This window comes from Acanthochromis polyacanthus, chromosome 18 (assembly GCF_021347895.1).
Source record: "Acanthochromis polyacanthus isolate Apoly-LR-REF ecotype Palm Island chromosome 18, KAUST_Apoly_ChrSc, whole genome shotgun sequence".
In the NCBI taxonomy this organism is placed as follows: domain Eukaryota; kingdom Metazoa; phylum Chordata; class Actinopteri; family Pomacentridae; genus Acanthochromis; species Acanthochromis polyacanthus.
Genome location: NC_067130.1, coordinates 3073481 through 3098298, shown reverse-complemented (window position 1 = coordinate 3098298; position 24818 = coordinate 3073481). Strand labels below are relative to the sequence as shown.

Sequence of the window (24818 nt, the reverse complement as noted above, 5' to 3'; positions counted from 1 at the left end):
ACAGACAGCAACAAATATGAAACGGTTTTAGGGATTCATTGGATTTATGAATAAAAAGTTGTCCATTTCACAGTAATTTGTCCTCTAAATGTAAAAACCGCTGCCAGTTTCTCATCTGCTCCTGACTTGCTGCATCAAACATCCCTGCATTCCTTCCTGATCTGAAGGAAAAGGTACAGTGATGGGATAAAAGGGGAGGGAGAGGACATGCAGTTTTTATGAGGCGTTCATGTCGTTGATGTTTTTCTCCATTTCTGCTTCTGACACTAAAACATGAGGAAAGTAGGCTGCTGTAGATGTTAATATGTGACACTCCATGCCACCTGAACGCTGGCTTCTGATAGCCGTCAGGTGACCAGCCCTCCTGTCAGCGCTCACACCCTGTATATTAGAAATCCATTCCCATTTTACAAGCTTCCATGTCTCTCACTTCTGTTCTTCCTTTCCATCTGTTTCCAGGGGGAGGTGCCGTGGAAAAGCCACGGTCAGAGAGAGGGAAGACGTGAGAAAAAAAATAATTTGAAGGCATTCCGCAGCTCTGGCGCCCTCATCTTCTGTACCTCACTTATGCAAGGTGGAACAACAGATATTGTCAACGAAGATTGCCTCTCTGAGAGAAGAAAACTGGAGAAGGATCCAGAGCAGCAGGAGGAAGAGGACATTTGACAGATAAAAAGAGGGAGCTCTGCAGCAGGATCCCCACTGTGCTCAGCACAGAACTGCGTGACTGGTCTCTGCAAGCAGAGGGAGGAGAGAGGAGGGAAGGGAGGAAGGTAGGAAAGACAGAAGGGGGAGGGGAGGCGATTCAGTGCAGTGCTAGTTGACTGGATGAGTAGCAGCCGCGGCACAGGCAGCAGCATCAGCACCACTAGCCGTAGCATCTTTCTTTGTGGCTGCTGGAGGCTGTCTTGTGGCTGCTGTAGCATCAACATTATCCACGCACAGACATCCGGAGCCAGACGTTCCCACCGCTCGCCTTCTGCACTCATGTCGTGGTGGCCGCCAGAGAGGAGGTAGTAAGTGACGGGGCTTGGGGGACAGAGGGGCACAGGAAGAGGAAGCAGGGACGACCTGTGGTAGGGCTGGAGCAACGGCGACTGGAGCGGCAGCAACAGTAGCAGCGGCACCATGGCGCAAGCCGCCAAGCAGCTCCGCAAGACCAAGGACCTCGCAGAGGCCGCCGCCCAAGAGCAGAGGGAGAAGGAGGAGGAAAAGATAAAAAAGAGGAATCGATCCAGAGACCGCAGGCGCAAGGTATGGCTGGTTGTCTCAGGAGACAGAGGAGGTGACGGTCATTCTCACGTCCATCTTTCCTCCTCTGCCCGCCTTCCTCTATCTCTCCTGCAGTTTCTCTCTCACTCCATCTATTGTGCATGATTGGCTAGGATGCAATTACACATGTGTAATTACACAGTTGGTCCTATGGCCTCAGCTGGTGCGTGTGCTCGTGTGTTTAGGCTAACCAGTCATGCACATACGCTCTGGTACAGGTTGTGTCTGCTCTGTCAGATATGAAGCTGTAGGGGAAGAAAAAGGAGGCTCATGATGACTGTTGTGCCATCGGAGGTGTTGGTTAAATGACAGAACGTGTCCTTCTTTTTGCTTCACCTGACAAGCGTTGTGGGGGATTTCAGCCTTACATGGGTGCAGCTTATTCACATGAATGCAATGCAAGTTCTGTGCTGCACGTTTTTATCTGCATACCAGCACCAGCAACATGCTTTCACTGCTCCTCCACGAAGCTGTGTTGCTCTTAGATGTGCTGTCTTCCCCCATATTTTTTTCTTTTCATTTAGGGAGATGTAAAATGGAGGGGGAAAATGGAGGTACACTCTAATAATAGATGCAATTTTAATGCATGTGTGCATCTTTAGGGACAGGCTTGTGCTGCATGTATTCTTCAAGGAGTAATCTGTGGTTATGGTTATTTATGACATCATTTGCTGCTGGCATTATCTTTTTGGTTGCAAAAAGGAGTATTTGAATGTGTTGTCACAGACAGAATATGATCCTGTAGGCATCGGGGCTCTCATTCATTCCCTCCTGCGCTCTCCCGCTCTCGCTGTGCCATTGGGTGCAGATTTTATTAGGATTGTGTCGCCTCGCACTCACGCTTGGCAGCACCGAAATGATTTATGAGAATGCTGTAGTGAAAGGTGCTCGTTGAGTTGATTAAAAATGATGTTTATCCCTTAGTCGAATTTCCAGCTTTATCAATGGTTTTAGACTTAGCGTTCAGTGGAATTCCAGCTCTCGGTTGCTTTCTGAACCTATTGCTTTATATCTGTGATGTGGAACAGGTCTTAATGTATTCAGCATGGGAGATGTGTGTACGTGAGTATGTGGAGCTTTTGTTTTAAAGGCGGACACACAAAGGAAAGCGCTAATACAACTGGGGTGTAATGTCATTTAACGTTCTTCTCACAATAAAATCAAAATAAGAATGCCCCCAATGCTAAACTTTAAGGTTTCTCCGGCAGCACAGAGGCTTGTAATACGAGCTTGTTTTGCTTTTCTTGCTGAGAAAACTGGATAAATGACAAAACGGTGGTGGTGTTGTGAGATATTGTTCTTTCTACAGTAACACAGTGTCGCTTGTATCACGTAGTGAGAACTTACATAAACAAGAAAATCTGCAGCTTAGAGCAGCAGTCCAATAAAAAAACAATACAATGGAATGGTACAAAGTAATGAAGTGACCACACGGTGTGGACGCCAATTTTGTGAAGATTATATAACTCATCTTTGATTATCATGAATTGAGCTAGTCTTTCCTCCCCTGCTTTTTTATGTAAGTGTTAGCTAAGGGTTTGGTTTTGGCAACTTAAATGAGGTTTCTGGGGGATTTTTTTTTTCAGATTTTGCAGTAAAACTAACTTTATTTAAGTTATATAACATTCACATAATTGTTGCTTTAAATGAACAGAGAGAAGATCAGCCAGATGATGAACATACTGGTTGAGATGGTGGCTTTGGTGATGATGGACAGACCAAGATGGAAGCAACCATTCAAGATTGAACTTAAAGCAGTTGGGAAGATCCTCCATGTGTACCTAATGATTAGATGAATATACATTTGTATTCAGGTTTGAATGTTGTAAATGCTGATATTATTTTATTTCTCATTTTTGTGTGAGGGCTGCACAGTGGTACAGTGGTTAACACTGTTGCCTTGTAGCAAGAAGATCCCCGGTTCAAATCCCGGTCTGGGCCTGGGATCTTTCTGCATGGAGTTTGCATGTTCTCCCTGTGCATGCGTGGGTTTTCTCTGGGTACTCCGGCTTCCTCCCACAGTCCAAAAACATGCTGAGGTTAATTGGTTACTCTAAATTGCCCGTAGGTGTGAATGTGAGTGTGATTGTGTGTCTGTATGTGTAGCCCTGTGACAGACTGGTGACCTGTCCAGGGTGTCCCCTGCCTTCACCCGAGTCAGCTGGGATAGACTCCAGCACCCCCCATGACCCTAGTGAGGATAAAGCGGTGTACAGAGAATGGATGGATGGGTTTTTGTGTGACATTGCCCTTACAAATGTGCAAACTAAAGCACAGGCGGTCCTCGGCTTACGACGTCCTCGATGCGCTACAGTCACTAACTTTTACTCCTTCATTATGGCTCCCAAGCGTAAATCTTCTGATGCTTCCAAGAAAAGGAAAGCCGTCTCCATGGAAGTGAAATTAGATAGAATAAAACACTCAAGTTTTCAGAACAGTGCAACAGAATCTGTTATCTTCTTCGTATATGCATCAAAGTCTTTGGTTTTCATGACTTTTCTGAAGAACTGACTGATATTGTGTGTTTACATTTTCACCAAAGTTCTGACTTACATCTGAAATCAACTCATGTCGATTTGCAGGAAGGGAACTCCAACGACCCCCTGCATGTGAAATTTAATTGGGCAGCAGAAATTGAAGAGACATTTTCTGCTGTTTAACCCCTTGTAAAGTCTCAGGTTGTATTGGATCATTGTGGGTAAGATTGCAGTGAGCAGCGTTGCTTGATAACCAAATTAGATTTACAAGATTTTTCCATTAGTGACACACAATGATAGCGCCTCGCCTCTGGTATCGGCCGTTAATGGCTTTAAAACTAAATACTGGCCTAAAGTGAACATTGACAGACAGATAACACATATCAGGTTAAAAGCTTAAACTTTTAAAAATGCTGCTTGAAGACAAATATGACATAAATCCCATGTAAAGCTGAGGTAGTTTTATTCACATGTTTATTCTACTCCAGGTGAGGCTTGAATGTGTGCAAAAGTAAATGTACAATCAGCTAAAATGAGCTTGAAAATATCATAATATCAGCTGCTGTCCAAAATCCTGTGTGTGTTTTCTGTGAACGTGATCCAGTCCTGTTGCGTAGCGTTGTGCTTGCTTCTTACAGAAGTTCGTTGAGCAGTCGGAACCTTAGCAAGCAAGTATGAATGCCGTGCCTCGGGGCGGTGCTGCTGCAGGTTATGTGAGGCCAGCGCTTTAATCCGCTCTTCTGCTTTGCTGTGTTTGACACTAGATTTTTGGATTTTTAAAAAATGTATGATTAGTTTGGTCTCGGTACGGTGTGTCATTTGAGACTAGCAAAGTGGTTCTAAATAACTAATTTAATGAGCGCTGTTTGAATATTTTAGACATCATTACCAGCGAGAAAAAACACTTTGGCCTCACGCTTAAAACCAAGAGTATCATTGCTGTTTTGTCTTACATATAATTGGTGATATAAAAGGCAGAGCTTCACTAACCGTCCGCTCATGGTTCATTTGTTAGCTTAAGTTCTTTTTGCTGTTGAAGCTGCTATGTTTACGATCTCATTCATGATTATTAGATTCAAAACTGCTTTCTCACTTCGTTCATTTGTAAAGAGGCCTTGGAAATTATTTGTGCTTCACTCTACTGTCAAAAATATCAGTAAAAACTCCAATTTGGAGCTGGGAGAAATGTCAGATTTATTTGGCGAATTCATTCATCAATTGTGGCTTATGTATGATGTGTTAAATGCCTAAACTGTGAAATGAAGAAATGTGTTTTTTTTTCTCTGCTGCCTGTCAAACAACGCCAGCAGTGAGGCGCAGGACTCACAACAGTAACGCAAGCTGCCGTTGCTTTGGAAATGCGTGACCTTTAGCAGTGAAACACGGTTTGAATAATGTCGGCCGCAGCTGACGACGACAAAACAAGATCAAAGAAAGGTGGTCGTGTCTTTTCAGTTTTACAGAAATTGTTCGGTTTTGCAAAGTGTGACGTTAAACAGACGTGCAGTCGGCCTTCATGCAGAGCGGCCCTCGTTATCAGACGCTTCAGTTATCATGAATCTGTCTCATCAGATCAAACACTTTACAAGTCATGCTATAAATGGAAAACGCTCACCGTAGTTGACGTCAGACATTCGGAATTGTTTAGTCCCTGAATGTAAGACAATTCTACAATTTAATTTAGCTTTTACCCAAAGCGACGTGCATCTGAGAGTGGAAACAACACAAGCAAGGATCTAGTCAGGAGAAAACAACCTGGATAAGAGCCATAAAACAAGTTCTAGTGAGATAATAGGACCTTGGTGCCTACAGGCAGTGTGGGAGGTAATAGGTAATAATATTTTTATTGTATTTATTTATTTTTTTTGGCTTTTTGCAGTCTGTGAAGCGCAAAGACAGCCTCTTGTTTTTCATCCATAATTTCCAGAATAAATATCATCTTACAGGCAGGTCCATTGAGTTAATCATTGTCTGACTTGTTCCTTTGTTGTTATAGTATAATTATGTGTATTTTTCCCCCATAATTGCCCCGAAAGAGCCTATTTTAGCATTTCTTTTGATGGAACAAATGTGCACAGTGACAACTTTGCAAGCGCTGCTGTTTTTGCTGTTGCTGCACACCTCCTCCTGGTCTTCTTCTTTCTGCAGAATGTAAGGGAGTAACAGCCTTTCTCGTCCTTTTATGCTGTACTTTCACAGCCGTGCAGTTTTGTCTGTGCTCATCTTTGTGTGTTTCTGAAATTTTTAAATTAAAAAGGAACAAAAGGCCATGTGGGGTATCAGTGTCGCTGTAGTCTGCTGGTGTTCACAAGCTTCAGGCAGCAATAAGGAAGATAGAGGAAGACCCATCTCTGCTTCACTGCTCCTGACTGAATGCACTGGATAAAATGCCTGTCTCAAAACAAGAAAAAAAAAACTTATTTCAAGCAACTTTTACCTTGAAATAAGTGAAAAAATCTGCTAATAGAACAAGTGAAATATGGCTTTGTAAGATTTCTTTAAATAAGATCTGATATTTAGAATATTGAGGTCTTAAAAATAGCTGGGAAAACTTATTTTAAGCTCTATTTTACCGGGATTGTCAAGCTTAGGTGTCTCAAATAAGGCAGAATGCTAAAATGCAGCAGTTTTTCACTCAAAAATAGATTTTTGCTTTCATGTAACCTCCTAATTTGAGATGTATTAACTCTCCTGTTGTCCTCACTCACAGGCACCAAAAGATATTGTTTCCTTGTCTGAAAAAATTCCAAAAGAATCTGCAAAAAAAAAAAAAATCCCCCAAACTTCTGAAAATGTGCAAAACCTTCAGGAAGAAAATTCCAATAATTCCTTAAAAGTTAAAAAAAAATTCCCCTAAATTTGGCAAGAAATTTTTTTGTAAGTATTTTCAAAAAATTAGTAAAAATCTTCCCCAAAAAATCTTAAAAATATCTAAAGTAATTCCATAAATATCAGTAAAACTTCTAATATTTTCTTTAAGAACATTCACATAAAAATAAACCAAAATCCAGCGAAATTCGCTGGATTTTGGTTTATTTTTATGTGAATGTTCTTAAAGAAACATTTTTAACATCTTTTCTTCCACCAAAAAATGTTCAAAGATTTCCCAAAAATGCTGAAAATGTGGACATCAGTAGCCTAGCCGCGCTAGACAACCCACGGCAACGAATTTAATTCTCTGCCATGGTGGGTCTAGTTACCCTCCATAAGACTCGAGGTTGGATGCTCCTAAAACTGGCCGGACCAATCACCATGAAGTGTAGAGTCAGAAGGCGGGCGTAACTAAGTGACGACAGAGGCGCGACGATTCTGACAGAAACAACCGGCGCACAATAAACAGTTATCTTTCGACTCGGCTTTGGCCACAGCCCTTAAAGATTTGAAGCTAAAATTCAACTTGAAAGATAAAGGACGGCACTGAAGTGTTTCATTGAGAAGAAAGACGTATTTGGACTTATGCCGACGGGATATGGCAAATCCTTAATATACCAGTTGGCTCCGCTGGTTGGGAAGCTAATGGGACTTAGCCACAATCCGCCGGCGCTCTCGGAACTACGTCAGCCTATTCGTTGCGCTGATTGGTTGTATACCTACCCAATTGCTGCAGAGTGATTTGATAGACAACCTTTTAGCCCGCCTTCCTCCCCGTCGAGCGTTCCTAGACCCTTGCGTCTTCAGAGCATGGGTCTAGCGTGGCTAGGCTAGGACATCAGAAGTTTCACTGTGACACCAGGGCTAAACTTATTTTGAGTTTTCTTGTAAAACTCAACTCAAAACAATTTCAATATTGTTTGACTTAACAAGTTATTTAAGATGCATTGTCTTAAAACAAGTCCCTCCATCTGCTGAAATGTCACTTGTTAAGTGAATGTATCTTAAATCAAGTGGAATGACACATTTTGACTAAAAATAAGAGAAATAGACTAGGTGAGATTTTGAGTTTTTGCCTCTCCGCCTCAGCTTCACCTCAATCATAAACTCTTCGCCGTGCGTCTCCGTCTAAATCCGTCTTTCTTCCTTCAGTAGATTGTTGCTATGCACCCAGAGGGAGTGAGTCAAAGAGATGGAGAGGGGAAGAGGAGGCACAGGCAGTTCTTAATGTTCTCGGGATGTTAATTGGCTCCACTGGATGTAAATCAAACTCGGCAGCATGGGATCTTTCTTCCCTGCTCCTCCCCTTGCCCAAAGGTTATCCACGACGGTGCCAACTAAGATCCGATCACAGCTCTGGACAGGCTGGACAGTAATGCGGTTATAGGGAATCTGCAGAGGAAGTGGCTGTGCTGGCTGAGGTGAATGCAAGAAAAAACCAAACCTTTCTCATCTGCTTCACCTCTACCATCTGCTTTTTCCTCACACAAATTAGAGAAAATTTAAAAACATACACTTTGAGAATAAAGCAAGGGCTGAAATGCAATTGAGGTGAACTGAAATGACACATAAGACCGTGATTTATTATGTTTATCGTTAAGTTTGGCTTGTGAAATCTAAGTATTACCACTCCCTATTCATGCAGCTATTTCATTACAGTGAAGTTTTTTGACCCTGAGTTTAATCTAGTGCATATATTTACACAAATATTGATTAAAATATGTATCCGTCACACTAAAATACAAGCTCCGGACCGCAAGTGCTCACATAATTTTTTCACAAGCTACTTTGTCCGAATGCCGGGTTCAAAATTATCGAGTCGATCATCCTAAATTATTGACACGGTGTGAGTGAAGCTTTAACCGGCAAATGTGGCCGCTGAAATTGATGTGACAGTCGGCTGGAGAGAGAGGATGTATCACTCTGTTGGGGTTTTTAGAGTGACAGAAACACTCGGCCCACTCAAGGATGCACAGAGGCGTCGCAGGGTGGAGCTTCTTTTCTCACAGATGATCTATGGCTGAGTAGAGACACCGGCTCTCAGAGAACATTTTAACCAGATGACACCGACGATTTCACAACGTTATTAAGTTAATCTAAGTTTAAAGGTGCCTTGTGGAGTTTTCTTGGAAAAAAGTGATGATATAAAATGCATTGTATATATCCTGGGCGTGCACTTCCCTCCTCCTGATTTTAAATCTATCCTCGCTTAAATCCATTTTTAGTACCCTGTGGTCTTCTTCTTCCCTGCTTTTGCGAGTACGTTGCTGCACCGGTAGATCAGTGGCACAGTACGACACCTCTGATCGAATCTGGCTCAACAGATGCTTTTTCCACATTTCACTGGGCGTTTTCTTCGCTTTCTGCTATCCACTTTGCTGCAGAAAACAGCAATAGCAGCTTCCTAACAGCAGCAGAAAATGTGACGTTTTGCCAAACATTTGGATTGTGCAATAAGACACGCTTCCTTTGGTGAATTAACCTTTTGAATGACGCCTCCCTGCATGCAAATGTTCCACTAAAACAGGTCCCCCCCCAACACTCCCTTGCAGATTTGACCTCATGCATTGCAGCAGAAAACATGCAAATTTCTATTCCAGCTAAACAAGTTAGAAACAAATGTTTGCTTTTAGCATATTGAGCTACAGTGGAATGCAATTATCTATTAATTTTAGTCCAGGTTCCACATTCATCCCAGTTTGATCTCTAGTGTTCCAGTAAAACCACAGCATAGTAACCTGTAAATAACCACAACTCCTAATTTTTCCTTTAATTTGTGCAACAATGTTCACAGTTAAGGAATTATCTCTTTACAAAATATTATGAACAATCTGAAATTAGGAAAAGTAATTTCAATTTCAACAACATTCTTCTTCAGTTTATCATTTCCACATTATCACTTCCAGATCAGAGTGTCTACAAAGGAACACAACATTTAGTCACAGGAATCTGGAACTGAATGGTAGAGTATTTTGCTTTATGATCAAACGAAAAAAAAGTCAGACAAAAAAGACAACAAAAACAAGACAAAAAATTACAAAAACGAGAAACAAAATGACAAAAAATTAGACAAAAAAGCTACAAAGCAACAAAAAATTGCATTGGGGCATTGTCTTTTTATTGTTTTTTATTGTTTGTTTTTAACTTGTTAAGCACTTTGTGTTACTTTTTGTATGAAAAGTGCTATACAAATAAACTTTGATTGATTGATTGAAAAATGGACAACACAAGTAAGACAAAACACAAAACAGCGAATAAAGCAAAATACAAAATGACAAAAATAAGACAAAAAAAACCCACAAGCGAGACAAGAAGGAAAAACAAAATGATAAAAACATGAGACGAATGAGAAAAATCACACAAAAAAGACAAGAAAAGATAAAAAAAATGAGACACAAAACAACAAAGAACAATCTAGTATTCAACTTTATGATTAAAACAACTTGTCGTTTAAATTTGTAGTTTTACTAATTTACAATCTGCAGTTAATGTCTTCTCTGTAATTTTTACACTTTGATGGCCGGATTGGACCCTCTGGAGGACCACTTTTGGACCGCGGGCCTCATGTTGGACACCCCTGCTTTATAGGTCACATAATTACACAGCTATGATAAAACTGGAATGTATAAGAATGGAATATTAGAACGTACGTGAGAATGCTCGGCCATCTTTAGATTGCAGTTCATTAGTTCATTTCCCGTTCTGTAAGCAGCGAGTTAAACTAATCTGGGACCTGGAGCCTTTTATTGTTGTCGTTCAGCAGGAGGCTCCTCAGGCCCCTTTGCATTTCTCTGTTTCCTCCAGGCCTGCACTTAAAACAATGGATCCAAAGTTCTGTTAATGCAGAGTGTGTGCTCTTTGTGCATGCATGTGTGTGTGTGCTTACCCGTGTTTTCAGAGGAGCCGTGTGTGTGTGCATGTGAGTGAAATACCAGGCCTGCAGGGTATCTCATTCCACTTTTATGTAACCTTATGGATACCCAGCACTAATTAGCCAAAATTCTCTTCTATCTCTGTCTGCCTCTCTGCCCATTTGGTCCTCATGCAGAAACAGCACATGGTATAATGACATCAAATAGTTTTCACTGATTGCTAAGTTTGGTAATTAAAAGTTGTATAATCTGCATAAATAAATCCAAATATTTGAGACAAGGGGAAAATTAGTCCTTGCCGGTCTGTTATTACATGCCAAAGCTTTAGATGTAAATGAATCGATCATCTAGGTAATTCATAGGAGTTTATCCAATGTATGAAAACAGCTTCAGGCCAATTTATGATTATACTGAAATAAGAGCTTGTCGTGTGGCTGCATCGTCCGTCGTATGGAACACAGGAATCCACACAGGGCTGTGACTTTGCACTTTTACCAGGATACAGCAGCTGGTCTCAGGCTGTAGCACCTTGTCAGTGTGATTATTCCTGAAGTGCACAGCGAGCGGACGTAGCACAGGACTTCTGGAGAGCTTAGAACTTCCGGCTGTGTTCAGATCTAAGCATCAGCAGCCGCTACTTCCTTTATAATTCTTGCAATGGTACAGTTTAACCCTCGTGTCGTCCTGCGGGTCAAAATTGGCCCGTTTTAAAGTTTGAAAATGTGGGGGGGGGAGAAATGCATTTTCACGGTAAAACTTCTGATGTCCACATTTTCAACATTTTCTTCAACATATTCTTTGAACATTTTTTGGTGGAAAAAAAGAAAAATGTTTCTTTAAGAACATTCACAAAAAAATCAACCAAAATCCAGCGCTGGATTTTGGTTGATTTTTTTGTGAATGTTCTTAAAGAAAATGTTAGAAATTTTACTGTTATGATTTTTTTGGAAGATTTTTAATCATTTTTTTGAAAAAAAATATTTACAAGAATTTTCTGGCCAAATTTAAGATTTTTTTTAAAATAAAACTTGTACGGGAAATTTTTAAGGAATTACTGGAATTTTCTTCCTGAAGGTTTTGCAAATTTTCAGAAGTTTGGGGGAATTTTTTTTTTTTTTGCTGAATTTTTGGCTTTTTTTCAGACAAGGAAAGAATATTTTTTGTCCCTGTAAATGAGAACCACAACAGGATTAAAGGTATTGATGACCAAGAATGTCCATGTACAGTCTTGTCTCATTCGTTTTAAGCTCCATTTTTTCCTGGCAGATGTGCAGTCAGCATGTTAGCAGCGTGTTCACTTCATGCAGTCACTGGATTTGGCATGAACTGGCCTATAATCACTCACTGCATCACAGGGTCCAGCCCGAACCTTTACTGATGCTTCAACATTTTGATTTGAACTGTTCCTGTCAGACATTTTGAATCTAACAGGCCTCTGTGTGCTGCGTTTAGGAATCGGGCTTCAAATGTGATTTCATGTGGGTTTTTGATGTTTCTGTTGCGATTTTTTTTTTTAAAGCAGAATTCATGTTTTTGCCCCAAGGGAGCAAAAAAAACATTAAAGCACTAAGTCTCAAGTCTGTAGTTGCTGACTTTAATGTAACGTAATATTTTTCACATTATGCACATTTTTAGTGCAAATGCAGTGAATTCTATTTCAAATTGTGTAAAATATGAGGAAATCTTCTACTCTGGATCACTTTTTGATCATTTTTAAGAGACATGCGTGCTTGTAAGACAACACTAAGGAGAATAACGGTGCTGGCCGGTGCCTTTTCATTCCCTCTGAGGAAAAGGGAGGGTAGGATGAGCCAAGGTCGAGCGAAGCAGCACTCTGCCGAGCCCCGAAGCAGCCACGGGCTATATTTACCTGGCTGCCTTGGATTACACCGCATTTGAGATCAGAGCTACCCATCTATCTACACACCAGTACCGTGCGCGAGCCAAGCACCTGCTCCGATACTGTATCTGATGTTGCCCTGGATCCGTACCTGCTCAAACAACACGGATGATTCCAGAATAGAAGCATGATGGCCGATATTTATCAGACCTCTCTGAGGGCTTATCTAGGACTCGACTCTGTCACATATTTTGATCTGGAGATCAGAGTGATTTAAGATAAGCAGGCCTTGTTCGGCACCTTTTGATAAATTTGCTCCATTAATGCGAAACTTTGCTGCCCATTGTTGGCTGTCGACACGCAATTCTGGTGCATTTATGGCTCTAGTGCTTGGATAGAAGAAAATTTGTTGCACGTAATGTAATGTAATTCACATTTAGTGACGTTCGTGTCGTCCTGCGGGTCAAATTGGCCCGTTTTAAAGTTTGAAAATGCGGAGACAAAACTCTTTTATTCACAGTGAAACTTCTGATATCCACATTTACAACATTTTTGGGAATTTTTTGAAAATTTTTTGGTGGAAGAAAAAAGAAATGTTAAAAAAAAAAAATCCAGCCAATTTTGCTGGATTGTCATTTATTTTTTGTGAATGTTCTTAATGAAAATATTAGAAGATTTGTTGATATATATGTAATCACTTAAGATATTTTAAGGATTTTTTTGGAAGATTTTTACTCATTTTTTGAAAATATTTCCAATAATTTTCTCACCAAATTTATTGGATTTTTATAAAATATATTTTTTAAGGAATTACTTGAATTTTCTTCCCGAAGGTTTTGCAACTTTTCAGAAATCTGGGGATTTTTTTTTTGCTGAATTTTTGAAAGTTTTTTCAGACAAGGAAATTGTGTTTTTTGGTGCCCGTAAATGAAGACAACAGGAGAGTTGACTGCGTGCAAGTTATACTTTAGTATTATCGAATAATAAACAATCAGGGTACCTATTTATACTCCAACTATTTATACTTCAAATGTGAGATTAAAATCAGAATTTCTCCTTTGGCTTGCATTTAACAGATATACTGTGTGATTTGGGTATTCTTTTCCAACGCTAGCATCTGTGCCGATGGCCCATTAGATAAATGTGTTGTCTGGTTTGTGTGACTTTCTCAGGAGTCGCAGCTCATCTCCCAGCCTGTACCCATTACAGTTACGAGTTCATCCATCACTGCTGTTAGCAAGGCCACCCTATGTGCAGCAGTGGCATCTAGAGCGAGGAGCAGCAGCTTTAAATCTTTAGGCAAAGTTTATCATGACCCCGAGGTCACCCGGCAGGCGGCCAGAAGTGACAAATGTTGCCATGGTGATTACGTTGTGACACTGTACATGGTAGCATGATGAAGAGGTCAGGAGATGGATGAGGACCTGAAAGCATCTAACTTGCTGCACAGATTGCCAGCTAGACAGAAAACGCTGGAAGGAAAACGGCTTGTTGCTTTATCTACTCTGAGAAACCGCTCCGTTTGGTCCGAGATTTATGCGGATGCCGAGTTTAATTTGAGCTCACAGAACATCTGATGAGACTAAAGCTAAATCAATAACAAAACATGAGTCAGACAGAAGTTGCTTTCCAAATTCTTCAGATATTTATCTTGCATACCGAGATGTTCCACTTTACATCAAAAGGGGCTTCTAAAATATACAACGGCTACAAAAGACGTCTGATTTTCACAGCTGACCTACATACGGACATACCTAACGTGAGAGACGCGTCAGACTCGTCACTGGTCGTTAGCCAAATCATGTGAACGCCGCTAATTCCAAAGAATCATTAGAGGAAAAGGGAAAGTGATGCAGACTGGCACAAAGCCACACACACTGATACGCAGACAAAGAGCACACACTCACACACACTTAGAGCTGTAGCTGGGCATTATGTAATGGAATTAGTGCTCCTCAAGGTCTGCATGGATCATGTGGCCTACAGGAGCCCACTAATGCACTGAAGCAGCCGCTGTCAGGCAGGCACACCCCGACTCCATCGCTTTCCTGCGCCGGCTAATGGACACAATGCTTGATCAAAAGTTGAGGATTTTATGTGGTGGTAATGGCGGTGTGAGATATTTTTCATTACTTCTTGTGCATCCTGCCATCGTGATTGGAAAGATTTTGAAAGTGTGCAGCCGGATCTGAGGCATATTCTGTCTAATGGCAAACCAGGAATGGACACAGCTTTACAACACAAAGATTATATTGTTCGGTTTGGATTCAGGCTGTTTTAGAGAGGTGTTTCAGGAGGTGTTTATTGGTGCACATGCCATCCATCTACCATCCATTTTCTTCCGCTTATCCGAGGCCAAGTCGCAGAGGCAGCAGATGAAATAGGTCATTCCAGGCATCCCTTCCCCCGGCGACGCTTTCCAGCTCTTCCTGGAGGATCCCAAGGCGTTCCCAGGCCAGATGAGATACGTAATTCCTCCAGCGGGTTCTGGGTCTTCCCTTGAGGTCCTCTCCCAGGTGGACGTGTTTGGAAAACCTCCGAAGGAAGCCTCACTTTAGGCATCCAAATCAGATGTTCAAGCCACCTCAACTGGCTCCTTTCGACCCTATCTCTAAGGCTGAGCCCAGCCACCCTACGAAAGAAGCTCGTTTTGGCTGCTTGTATCCACGATCCCCTTCTTTTGGTCACTACCCAGAGCTCATGACCATAGGTGAGGGTCGGAACGAAATTGAGAGCTTCTCCTTGCAGCTCAGCTCCCTTTTCACCACGATGGTTCGGTACAACATCTACATTTCTGCTGACCAATCCGCCTGTCCAAGATCCCGAGATACTTGAACTCCTTCGCTTGGGGAAGCAACTCCCCCCTACTTTCATGCAAGTTGTTGCCATTTTTGTGCTTGTGAGCTGCTTACTATGACCAAATTCTATCAAAAATTATTGGCAAAATGCAAATACTCAAACCCTGTGATGCCGATTTGGAACATCAGCCATCTAAGCACTGAAGTTTTGGGGATTGAAAAGTGTGATAAATAAGCTTAATGCAGTCCATGCATAGAAGGATGCATTTGTGTAGATGGTTGAATTGTGTGCGCGCATGTGCGTTTCAACACGTATGTGCGTGGCAGGAAGGGCCGTCTTGTGTCACTGGGATTGCTGTCCGATGTCAGATGGAATGGCTCTTCCCTCCTCGGTCCTCATCAGTCAAAAACCAGTCCTATCCGGTGGACAGCGCTCACGTTCCCACACATCCACACAAAATCTAAGTGATCGGGTTCAACAACAGACACTCCTTCCTGTAAACAGTGTTGGCTTTCAAGTTGTAAACTACAGAAAAAGCTGAAATTCTGTACAACATCCCTGCGAAAACCGGCTGCCGTTCATTCGCCGATATCACTACACGCTCTCTGATCTGACAGATCCTTGCATCAGCACTCGTTGATGGCAGCCGGGCTGGGAATGCGACAGCCAGAAGTGTTGTTCCTCTGTCGACTCTAAATCCTCGTCATGCCTCGGCTGCTTTTGCTCCTGCTTTCACTCTAATTCTCCCTCAGTGAGTGAGATCCTGTGTTTTGGGCTGTAAATGTGTCATCATGCCTGTTACATGTATGCCGCAAAAAGACCCAAATCGGCAGTGCTCTGTGTTCCTCTGCTCCGTCCTCCACCGGTCTACTGTACAGAGGCATTGAGTCGGAAAATCCACACTGCACTAGTATAAATACTTCATTGCTAATTCAATTTTAAACTCTAGATGGAAGGAGGGAAAGTGTAGCGACTGTTTGTTCATCCACGGTGCCCTCGTTGCTTTTCTCCACCAGCTATCCTTCTGTCTCTCGGCTTATTCTTCCTCCTTTTATCCTCCCATCTCTGTTCTGCTTTTCCTTCTCCTCCATCTCTTTCTTCTTCTACTGCCTTGTCTTCTTCCTCCATCCTGTCTCATCAGCTGCTTTCTTGATCTTGCTGCATTTATTCCTCGTCCCACTGAATCACAATTATAAAGCTCTGTGTAAAAATGTTCTTATTTGTTTATCAAGGTCACTGAAGATGATAAACTTAATTCAATTGTACCACTGACATTTTCATCTGTAGTGATCGAGATATGAGGATTTATATTTTGTTGCACTCGTACGTAGGTCGTAGCATGATATATAGACGCTAGATAGATAGATGCTTCATCAATAGCAGTACAAACGTTAGTGTAATAGAATGCATTTAAGTGCATTAGACTGCCATTAAAGCACATATAGGAAATGCAGAGTTCAGCTGCATGAGCAAATCCTCCATTCTCATGCCTTAAACGTGCCTCTTGGTTTGGCTTGCTGTCTTCGTTTAGAGCAGGGGTGTCACACATGAACCCTGTGGAGGGCTGGTTTTAATTGAATTAATAGGCCTAGTAATATTCTGCGTTTTATCTCATTTGCGTTCATTTATCAACATCACTCATAAAAAGAAAAAAAATTCAAAATGTAAAATAAAATTCTTCAAAAGTAATTGTCATGTGAAACTGCTGTATTTTAAATGTGTATTTTTTATGTAAAATGATTGAATTATCCTCATTGAACTGTGATCTGTGAGACGTAAAGAACACCGCTGCACTGAATGTTGATAGAAATGGTTAATAGTGGAGGTAACTGTGAGATCTAAACAATGTTTATTGTTTTTTTTTGTTTCTTTTCTGACATTTCTGGATGATTAAACATGCCCTGGTGGGATCATGGCTGTTCCTGAGAAGCGAACCAAACAGAACGGTTAAAAGTAGATACCAACTCAATTTGTTCATCATTTCGTTGTTAAAATTATAACCTGTGTAGCTTAATATGTGGCTCAAGTGGTTAATTTTGCTCGTATTTATGAACAATTGTAGTAATTTTTGATATTGACTGAAACAAGACAGTTTATTATATAATTTTTAAAAAACAGATGATCCATGTAGTTCTTTTTTTAAGGTAACAATGAAGGAGTGATTCAGTTCCACTTGCCACTAATTAGTTCGGATTCAAAGGTCAATATCAGCATGTGGGATAGGTGGTATCAAAAAATAAAAGACATCATGTGAAATTACAGGAATTTCCCCAAATTTTGACACCAAGCACAACTTGCTTCTGTAAACCCTTCTATGTTTAATGTTGGCCTTTGAATCCGAAGGTCGGACAGATATTTTTGATTTTTAGCTGTTCATATTTCATGCATTACATACCATAGCACTTTCATTTTATACAGATCCAATCCTTAGATAGCCAAATTATACCACATAAAATCTCTAATGGATATGATGATTAGTTTTTCTTTAATGGGTGGCCAAATGTAGCAGTTTAGAAGTTTGTGATGGATAAAATCGCAACTTTGTCATTCTCTGTAACATGCAATTATAAATATAAAGTAAATATTTTCACATTTCTGAGGAATATAGGTCACTGTGAAATGATTCTGAAATTTTCAGGTCTCTATCTTTTGTTGTTCAGAAGTTATAGAAATCTGAAAATGGTCAAAAAGTCTTAATTTTGGCCGCAATTTTAGGGTACCCCCTAGCTACTTCAAATGGCCATAACTTTGAAACTAATGACAATAAAGCATTCAAATTTTGGATTTTACCATCACATATAATGTACTAAATGTATGTAAAAACTTAGCAAAAACTGAGAAGGTCAGGTGGGGACCACTGGTTGAAATGATATGGAATGACCCTATTCTAAGTATTGAGCAAACTGCCCTTGCTGTTGAATGCCATCGAATGCAGACGCCAGTTCTGAACACAAAATCTAATTTTTTCATCTCTGAATTCACTATGGTGGGTCTATATCGAATCTCCCGTCTCAAGATATGGATTCTTTCTTTAGCCCAGTCAGTAAACTGCACTCTGTATCCAAGCTAAGTAGCTCAACGGTTGCATAAGCACGTCAGCGATATAAAGAACCCGATGTTAAAAGAGTTCATGCACATTCTGCAGCCCTCCTCCCAAGAAGTCTGTCAAACGTTTGTGTTCTCTGGGTTCAGAAATGATTAGACGGCTTTCTGTCTGGAATCCCCGACATGCTGCTGTCAGCCGAACACACTCGCCTCCCATCACTTCCACATCCTTCACCATCCAGGCGCTGTAGTCGCACCAACAGAGCAGTCAGTGTTTCCATAGAGGAAAGCTGCAAAATACAAAATCAGGATCTCTAATTGTCACTTCTTAACATCGTAGAAAAAGTCTAGAATTAATGTTACGTATCATCGAGCGCTGGAGTCATTTCACAAACTTTCACAAGTTCGGAAACGCGTGTATGTACGTCTAAAACAGGAATGTCAAACTCATCCTAGTTCAGGTTCCACATTCAGCCTAATATGATCTCCAGTGTCCAGTAAAATCACATCATAATAACCTATAAATAACCACAACTCCTAATGTTTCCTATGTTTTAGTGCAAAAAAAAGTCCATTCTGAAAATGTTCATGTTTAAGGAATTATCTTTTTAAAAAACATCCTGAACTAACTGAAATTTCTAAAGAGAAATAAATTCAATTTCAACGTTACACCCTCAGTTTATCATTTCCACATTACAGCTTCCAGATCACAGAATGTCGACAAAGGAACACAACATTTAGTCACAGATATCTGGAACCGAATGTTAGAGTATTTTATGATCAATGCGATAAAAGTAAGACAAAAAAACAACAAAAACAAGACAAAATATTGCAAAAATGAAACACAAAATGACAAAAGAACAATGAGCAATCTAGTATTTTACTTTATGATCAAAGCAACTTGCCATGGTCTAGAAATTATTTTAAATTTATAGTTTTACTAATTTACAATCTGCAGTTAATGTCTTCTCTGTAATTTTTGCACTTTGAGGGCCGGATTGGACCCTCTGGAGGACCACTTTTGGCCCACGGGCCTCATGTTGGACAGCCCTGATGTAAAATGTCCAGATTTATTTCCACATATGGGCAGCATCCGAGCATGACCAGCCTAATGTAATCAGTTTTCATTTACTGGTGTGTGTGTGCTTTACCGCTGGTGGTGTGTTTCTCATGCACCACACCAGACCAAATGTTCATTTACTGCTTGGTCTGCAGATTCAGTCTCATTAACACTTGACATGGGGATTGTTCTCAGTGGAAAACCCTCACTGTTTGCCCTCTTCTCTTCATCCGTCTTCCTTCCTCCATCCGTCCATCCTCCACTCAGGCTGTCTCATGAAGGTATTGGCTGCAGACTATTGATCCAACATTGACGTCTGTTTTGTGACAAACTGAGAGCGTGGCACTTAAGCAGGCGGGGAATTAGTTAAACTCATTCAAACATGCTACAACACTCATGGTAATTACATGTATTCTTTTCCACTGTTGTGAAATATCAGCAGTCAGTCATGCATGTGTTGCAGTTGTTGTAGCAGCGACAAGCAGGTAGGAATCATCCAATACACAGAGTCTGAGGCTGCACGCGCTAAATAAATGTGCCAGAGCAACCTGTGAGTCATAGGATGTGATTTTAGATGATGATGGAGTCATCAGGAACACAGGAACAGATGGAAATGTAATATTGCTCTGAAGCCACGGCGAGGAGAATGTTTTCATCCTCTTCAACCTTTCACTCGAAATAGCTGCAGAGCCAAAGAAGGACTTGATTATGAAACAGTTTTTCCATCTTCCCCCCCGAAGAATCGTCCCCCCGTTGGCATCCTCTCCTCCGTTTTGTTTACTTCCTGTTAGCCTCCGTTACAAAAGTCACGAGAGCATGCAGCAGAGGCAGTGAGTAAACCGCAGACAGCGAGAGATTCTCTCATCAGCACCGTCGGCCTCTGACATTAGTGTGTGATTCACGGCATGATTCATTCACAGAAGCACTGCTGGTTAGCATTAACAGCTCAGACAGCAGCGATGCAGACGCCGGAAATCCCAAGGAGGGTTTAGCACACGGGTGTCCAACATGAGGCCCGCTGACCAAAAGTGGTCCTCCAGAGGGTCCAATCCGGCCCTCAGAGGGTAAAACTTACAGAGAAGACATTAACTGCAGATTGTAAATTAGTAAAACTATAAATTTAAAATAATTTCTGGACCATGACAAGTTGTTTGGATCATTTTTGCAATATTTTGTCTTGTTTTTGTCTGATTTTTTCATGTTTTTTGTCATTTTGTGTTTCCTTTTTGTCTCACTTGTGTTTTTTGTCTCATTTTTGTCATTTTTATTTGTTATTTTGCGTATCATTTGTGTCATTTTGTGTTTTTTGTCTGGCTTGTTGTTTTTGTTGTTTTGTTTCTCGCTTTTGTCATTTGTGTCTGGTTTTTGACTTTGTCGTTTTTCCATTTTTTGTCACTTTGTAACTTTATTGTCAATTCTTTGTCACTTTTTTGTTTTGTTTCTTGTCACTTGTCTCATTTTTGTAATATTTTGTCTTTTTTTTGTTGTTTTTTTGTCAGATTTTTGTTGTTCATGTCATGTTTTTGTCATTTTGTTTCTGACTTTTCTCGTTTTGTTTCCTTTTTGTCTCGCTTGTGTTTTTTTTATCTCATTTTTATCATTTTATGTTTTGCTTTATTCGTTGTTTTGCATACTGTTTGTGTCATTTTGTGTTATTTTGTCTGACTTGTGTTGTTTGTCTACTTTTTTGTCGTTTTGTTTCAGGCTTTTGTCATTTTTGGTCTTATTTGTGTCATTTGTGTCTCATTTTTGTGTTATTTGTCAATTTTTTTATCACTTTGTAACTTTTTGTCAAGTTTTTAGTCTCTTTTTTGTTTTGTTTTGTGTCGTTTGTCTCATTTTTTGCCCTTTTGTGTCTCATTTTTGTCATATTTTTTCTTGTTTTTGTTTTATGAATTTTTTTGTCTGACCTTCGTCGTTTTGATCATTCAGTTACTAAATGTTTTGTGCCTTTATAGAAACACTGGGATCTGGAAGCTGTAATGTGGAAATGATAAACTAAAGCTGAATATTGTTGAAATTGAATTTATTTCATTTCAGAATTTTAAGTTTGTTCATAATGTTTTTTTAACCAATAAATCCTTAAATGTGAACACTTTCAGAATGTACATTTTTACGCTAAAACAAAGGAAAAATTGGGGTTGTGGTTATTTATCGGTTATTATGCTGTGATTTTACTGGTCACTGGAGATCAAACTGGGCTGAATGTGGAACCTGGACTAAGATGAGTCCAACACCCCTGCTTTAGTAGCTGACAGCACCACTGAGAATCACCTTTCTCCTCCTCAATCACAACTTTCCACACCGTTCTCGGCGCTATGACTCACAGAAACACACTCGAGCTAAAATATTTGCGGATCGTGGCCTGATTGTAATGAAGCAGCGGGCCTGACTCGGCTGTTTCGCGGCCGTGTGACTGAGTGACGGGGTGACAGGGTGTGAGCTGCTGGCTCTGCACCAGCGATCCCCCTGGGAAAGGCCAAGGTGAGAGGAAAATCACGCAGCCTCTCAAAATATGCACGTTAAAATCAGCCCCTAATCCCACAGTTCAACCGGAGCTCCTTCCCCGTCGTCATCATTCAGGGGCCGAGCTCACAAAGGAGGAGAGTGCAAAGTGATTGATTGCTCTGTAATTTGCATGAACTCGGTGAAAATGAAGAAGAAGCAGCTGTTAACATCATAAATACATCTCATGATCTTTATCTCAATTTAGAAGTTTGTGTGTGGTTTCTAGTTAAATAGATATTAGCGCAAATTGATTAAGTGCAGTTGGAAGGCCTGAGATGTCTACCCATGCTAGTTTAACTAATTAAAGATAGTAGGCCCAGTAATGATTCTTTTCACATGCTATTGAGATGCTGTGACCCTTTTATAGAGAGATTTTTTACTGCATAATTGCTCAAAACTATGCTTCTTCTTGCAATTAATCTCAAACACAAATGATACGTAACACCGCTGCAGTGTTTTCCCTCGTGTCTTACATGCTTACAACATGGTTTCAGGCCCTTTTTCACTCTTACATGAAACATTAATTAGCAGTTAGATTGTCCTCAGAGCCAGGTGCTGAACATGTTTGCTTCAGAATGAAAGCTTGTTCTTTTAGACATGAATTAAAAACAATCACTGAGCTTTTAAAACATATTCTATTTGTATTTGTAGTAACATTCGTGCACTGTGTCCCTGAATCAAACGCTGATTTTTCCACTGAAAGCCTGACATTTAGGTTTTTTTTTTTTTTTTTGCGTAGATATTTTTGGCGTGCCACCGTACGCACATCTGCGATCACGTGTTTAATACACAACTCAGACAACAAGCATCAGCAACTGGTGAAGGGTGATTGATGGTGCTCGGAGTGGAGTGCAGCTTTCTGCAAATGCAGTGTGTCAGCTTGTCTAGCCCATATTTTTATCCCTCCCTGGTGCATAAGGTTTATTATAGCATGGGCTTTGGAAAGAGCTCAGTGACTTCTCATTGTGGCGTCATGTGACACAGTCATGCTGCTACCCACTTTGCATTATTGTTCACCGGCTCGCATGGAGGCTGATGCATTTTGGTCAAGTTGTTTAGCCTTAAACTGATGATGTGGAATGTTGTCATATTAGGATTCTCTTATTAAAAGGTTTTTATCCCGTGTGGATGAATTTTCTAGGCTTTAGTTGCCTCTTAATGAGGTATTAACAGTACCAAAGGAACATCAGCAATGTCATGATCAGAAGAATTTATGTTTTTCAACCAGTTTTGGTGATTGGGGTTTCACTTAGTGCAGTATAATGGACATTTTTGTTTATGGATTGATCAGAGACAACAGGAAAATGCATCAACTACAGTTATGAAAGTAACACAGACTTAGACTTTCGCTGTGTGCTGACTGATCGTGTTTATTCTCATGCATTGTTACCCTCAAAGACGCTTTAAGCCAGGGGTGTCAGACTAACTTTAGTTCAGGTTCCACAGTCAGCCCAATTTGATATCAAGCGGGCCGGACCAGTAAAATCATAACATAATAACATATAAATAACGACAACTCCTAATGTTAATCGCAGGTGTCTTGAACTGAACAATATAGTATTTTACTTGATGATCAAAATGACAAAGTCAGACAAAAAAGATGGAAAACCTCACCAAAAACGAGACAAAATATTACAAAAACGAGACTTGGTCATAAGACGATGGCAACCGCTGTCCTTGAACCTGTCTCTGAGTGTGACGTAGGACCATCGATTTAGAGCCAAGACCGAAGATATCGCCACGATTGTTTTCTTTGGACGGCCAAAAATCGCACAGTGTGTAGAGGCCTTTATTGTCTGCCTCCCCATGCAGCGTTTCATAGCCTAGCCGCGCTAGACAACCCACGGCAACGAATTTAATCCTCTGCCAGGGTGGGTCTAGTTACCCTCGGTAAGCCTCGAGGTTGGATGCTCCTAAAACTGGCCGACGAATCACCATGAAGTGTAGAGTCAGAAGGCGGGCGTAACTAAGTGACGACAGAGGCGCGACGATTCTGACAAACAACCATAGAAACAAGGATAGACAAGAAGATGGCTGCGCACAATAAACAGTTATCTTTCGACTCGGAACGACTCGAAGACTGTTAACATGTCTGTAATATACTTGAGCTTCACCCATTGACTGTATAAATAAGGCTTCACCGAACTACCAGATCCTCTGATTTCCGGCGCTCTAGGAACTACGTCAGCCTATTCGTTGCGCTGATTGGTTGTAAACCTACCCAATTGCTGCAGAGTGATTTGAAAGACAACCTTTTAGCCCGCCTCCTTCCCTGTCCAGAGTTCCTAGACCCTTGCGTCTTCAGACCTGGGTCTAGCGCGGCTAGGCTAGCATTTTCATATTTTCAGGGTTCAATGAGTCCTCCAGGTTCTCTCTCTTTCTCTCTCCTTGTATCTCAGAGCCTTGTGACTCTCCTCACTGATGCACACTTTATTTTAAATTTTTATTTGGCTCATTTCTGGGGACAGGGCGCTCGCTCGCTGTTAAACCGACAGGCCGTACTTTAACCCCTTCCAGACCTTGTGCTTCAGGCCCGACCTCGGTATCAGGAACTTGCCCCGTTGATGAATCGCTCCTTGTGGGCCAAAATGCCCCTCGTGAACCTGCACAGAATGCTGAATCACGAGGAGATGGCTCTATCGACCGGCCTCAGGGAACAGTCACAATCCACCCAAGTCCATCACGCCGGCAATGACAATCTGTGGCTGACAGTAAGGCCGTTTTTCTCTGCGGGTGACATGCTAAAATGATTTATCATTTTGGTCGTTCTCATTTTGCACGTGGCGATTGTTTTCCTTAATATGATATTTATTTAAATTTTATGTCTTCTTCACTATATTTCATCCTGAGTATAACCATTAAAATCCCAGTACGCCACGTTAAATAACTTACTTTAAAAGAGCGTCTTGCTTCATGAAAAAGGGCTTTGTACATTAAGGAAAGCGTGACACCGTGTCATTAATCTTATTGCTGTATCTCTGCTATTTTTAGCAGCAGTAGTGGTCCTGATGGTGATGGTTGCCACCTCATGCTGCAGTGCCCTCCTGTGATCTTGTCTTCTGCTGTGTCTTGCC

General features: G+C 40.9%; 1 protein-coding gene across 1 annotated transcript in view; it reads left to right on the top strand.

The window, feature by feature from the left end:
- The window catches only part of LOC110957178 (ankyrin-1-like), a 145209-nt gene that overhangs the window by 32873 nt on the left and 87518 nt on the right, over positions 1-24818 (top strand). The window contains 1 exon segment of the mRNA XM_051938101.1: positions 460-1254. Within this exon segment, the coding sequence (XP_051794061.1) occupies positions 1129-1254 (126 nt within the window). The 5' untranslated portion in view covers positions 460-1128.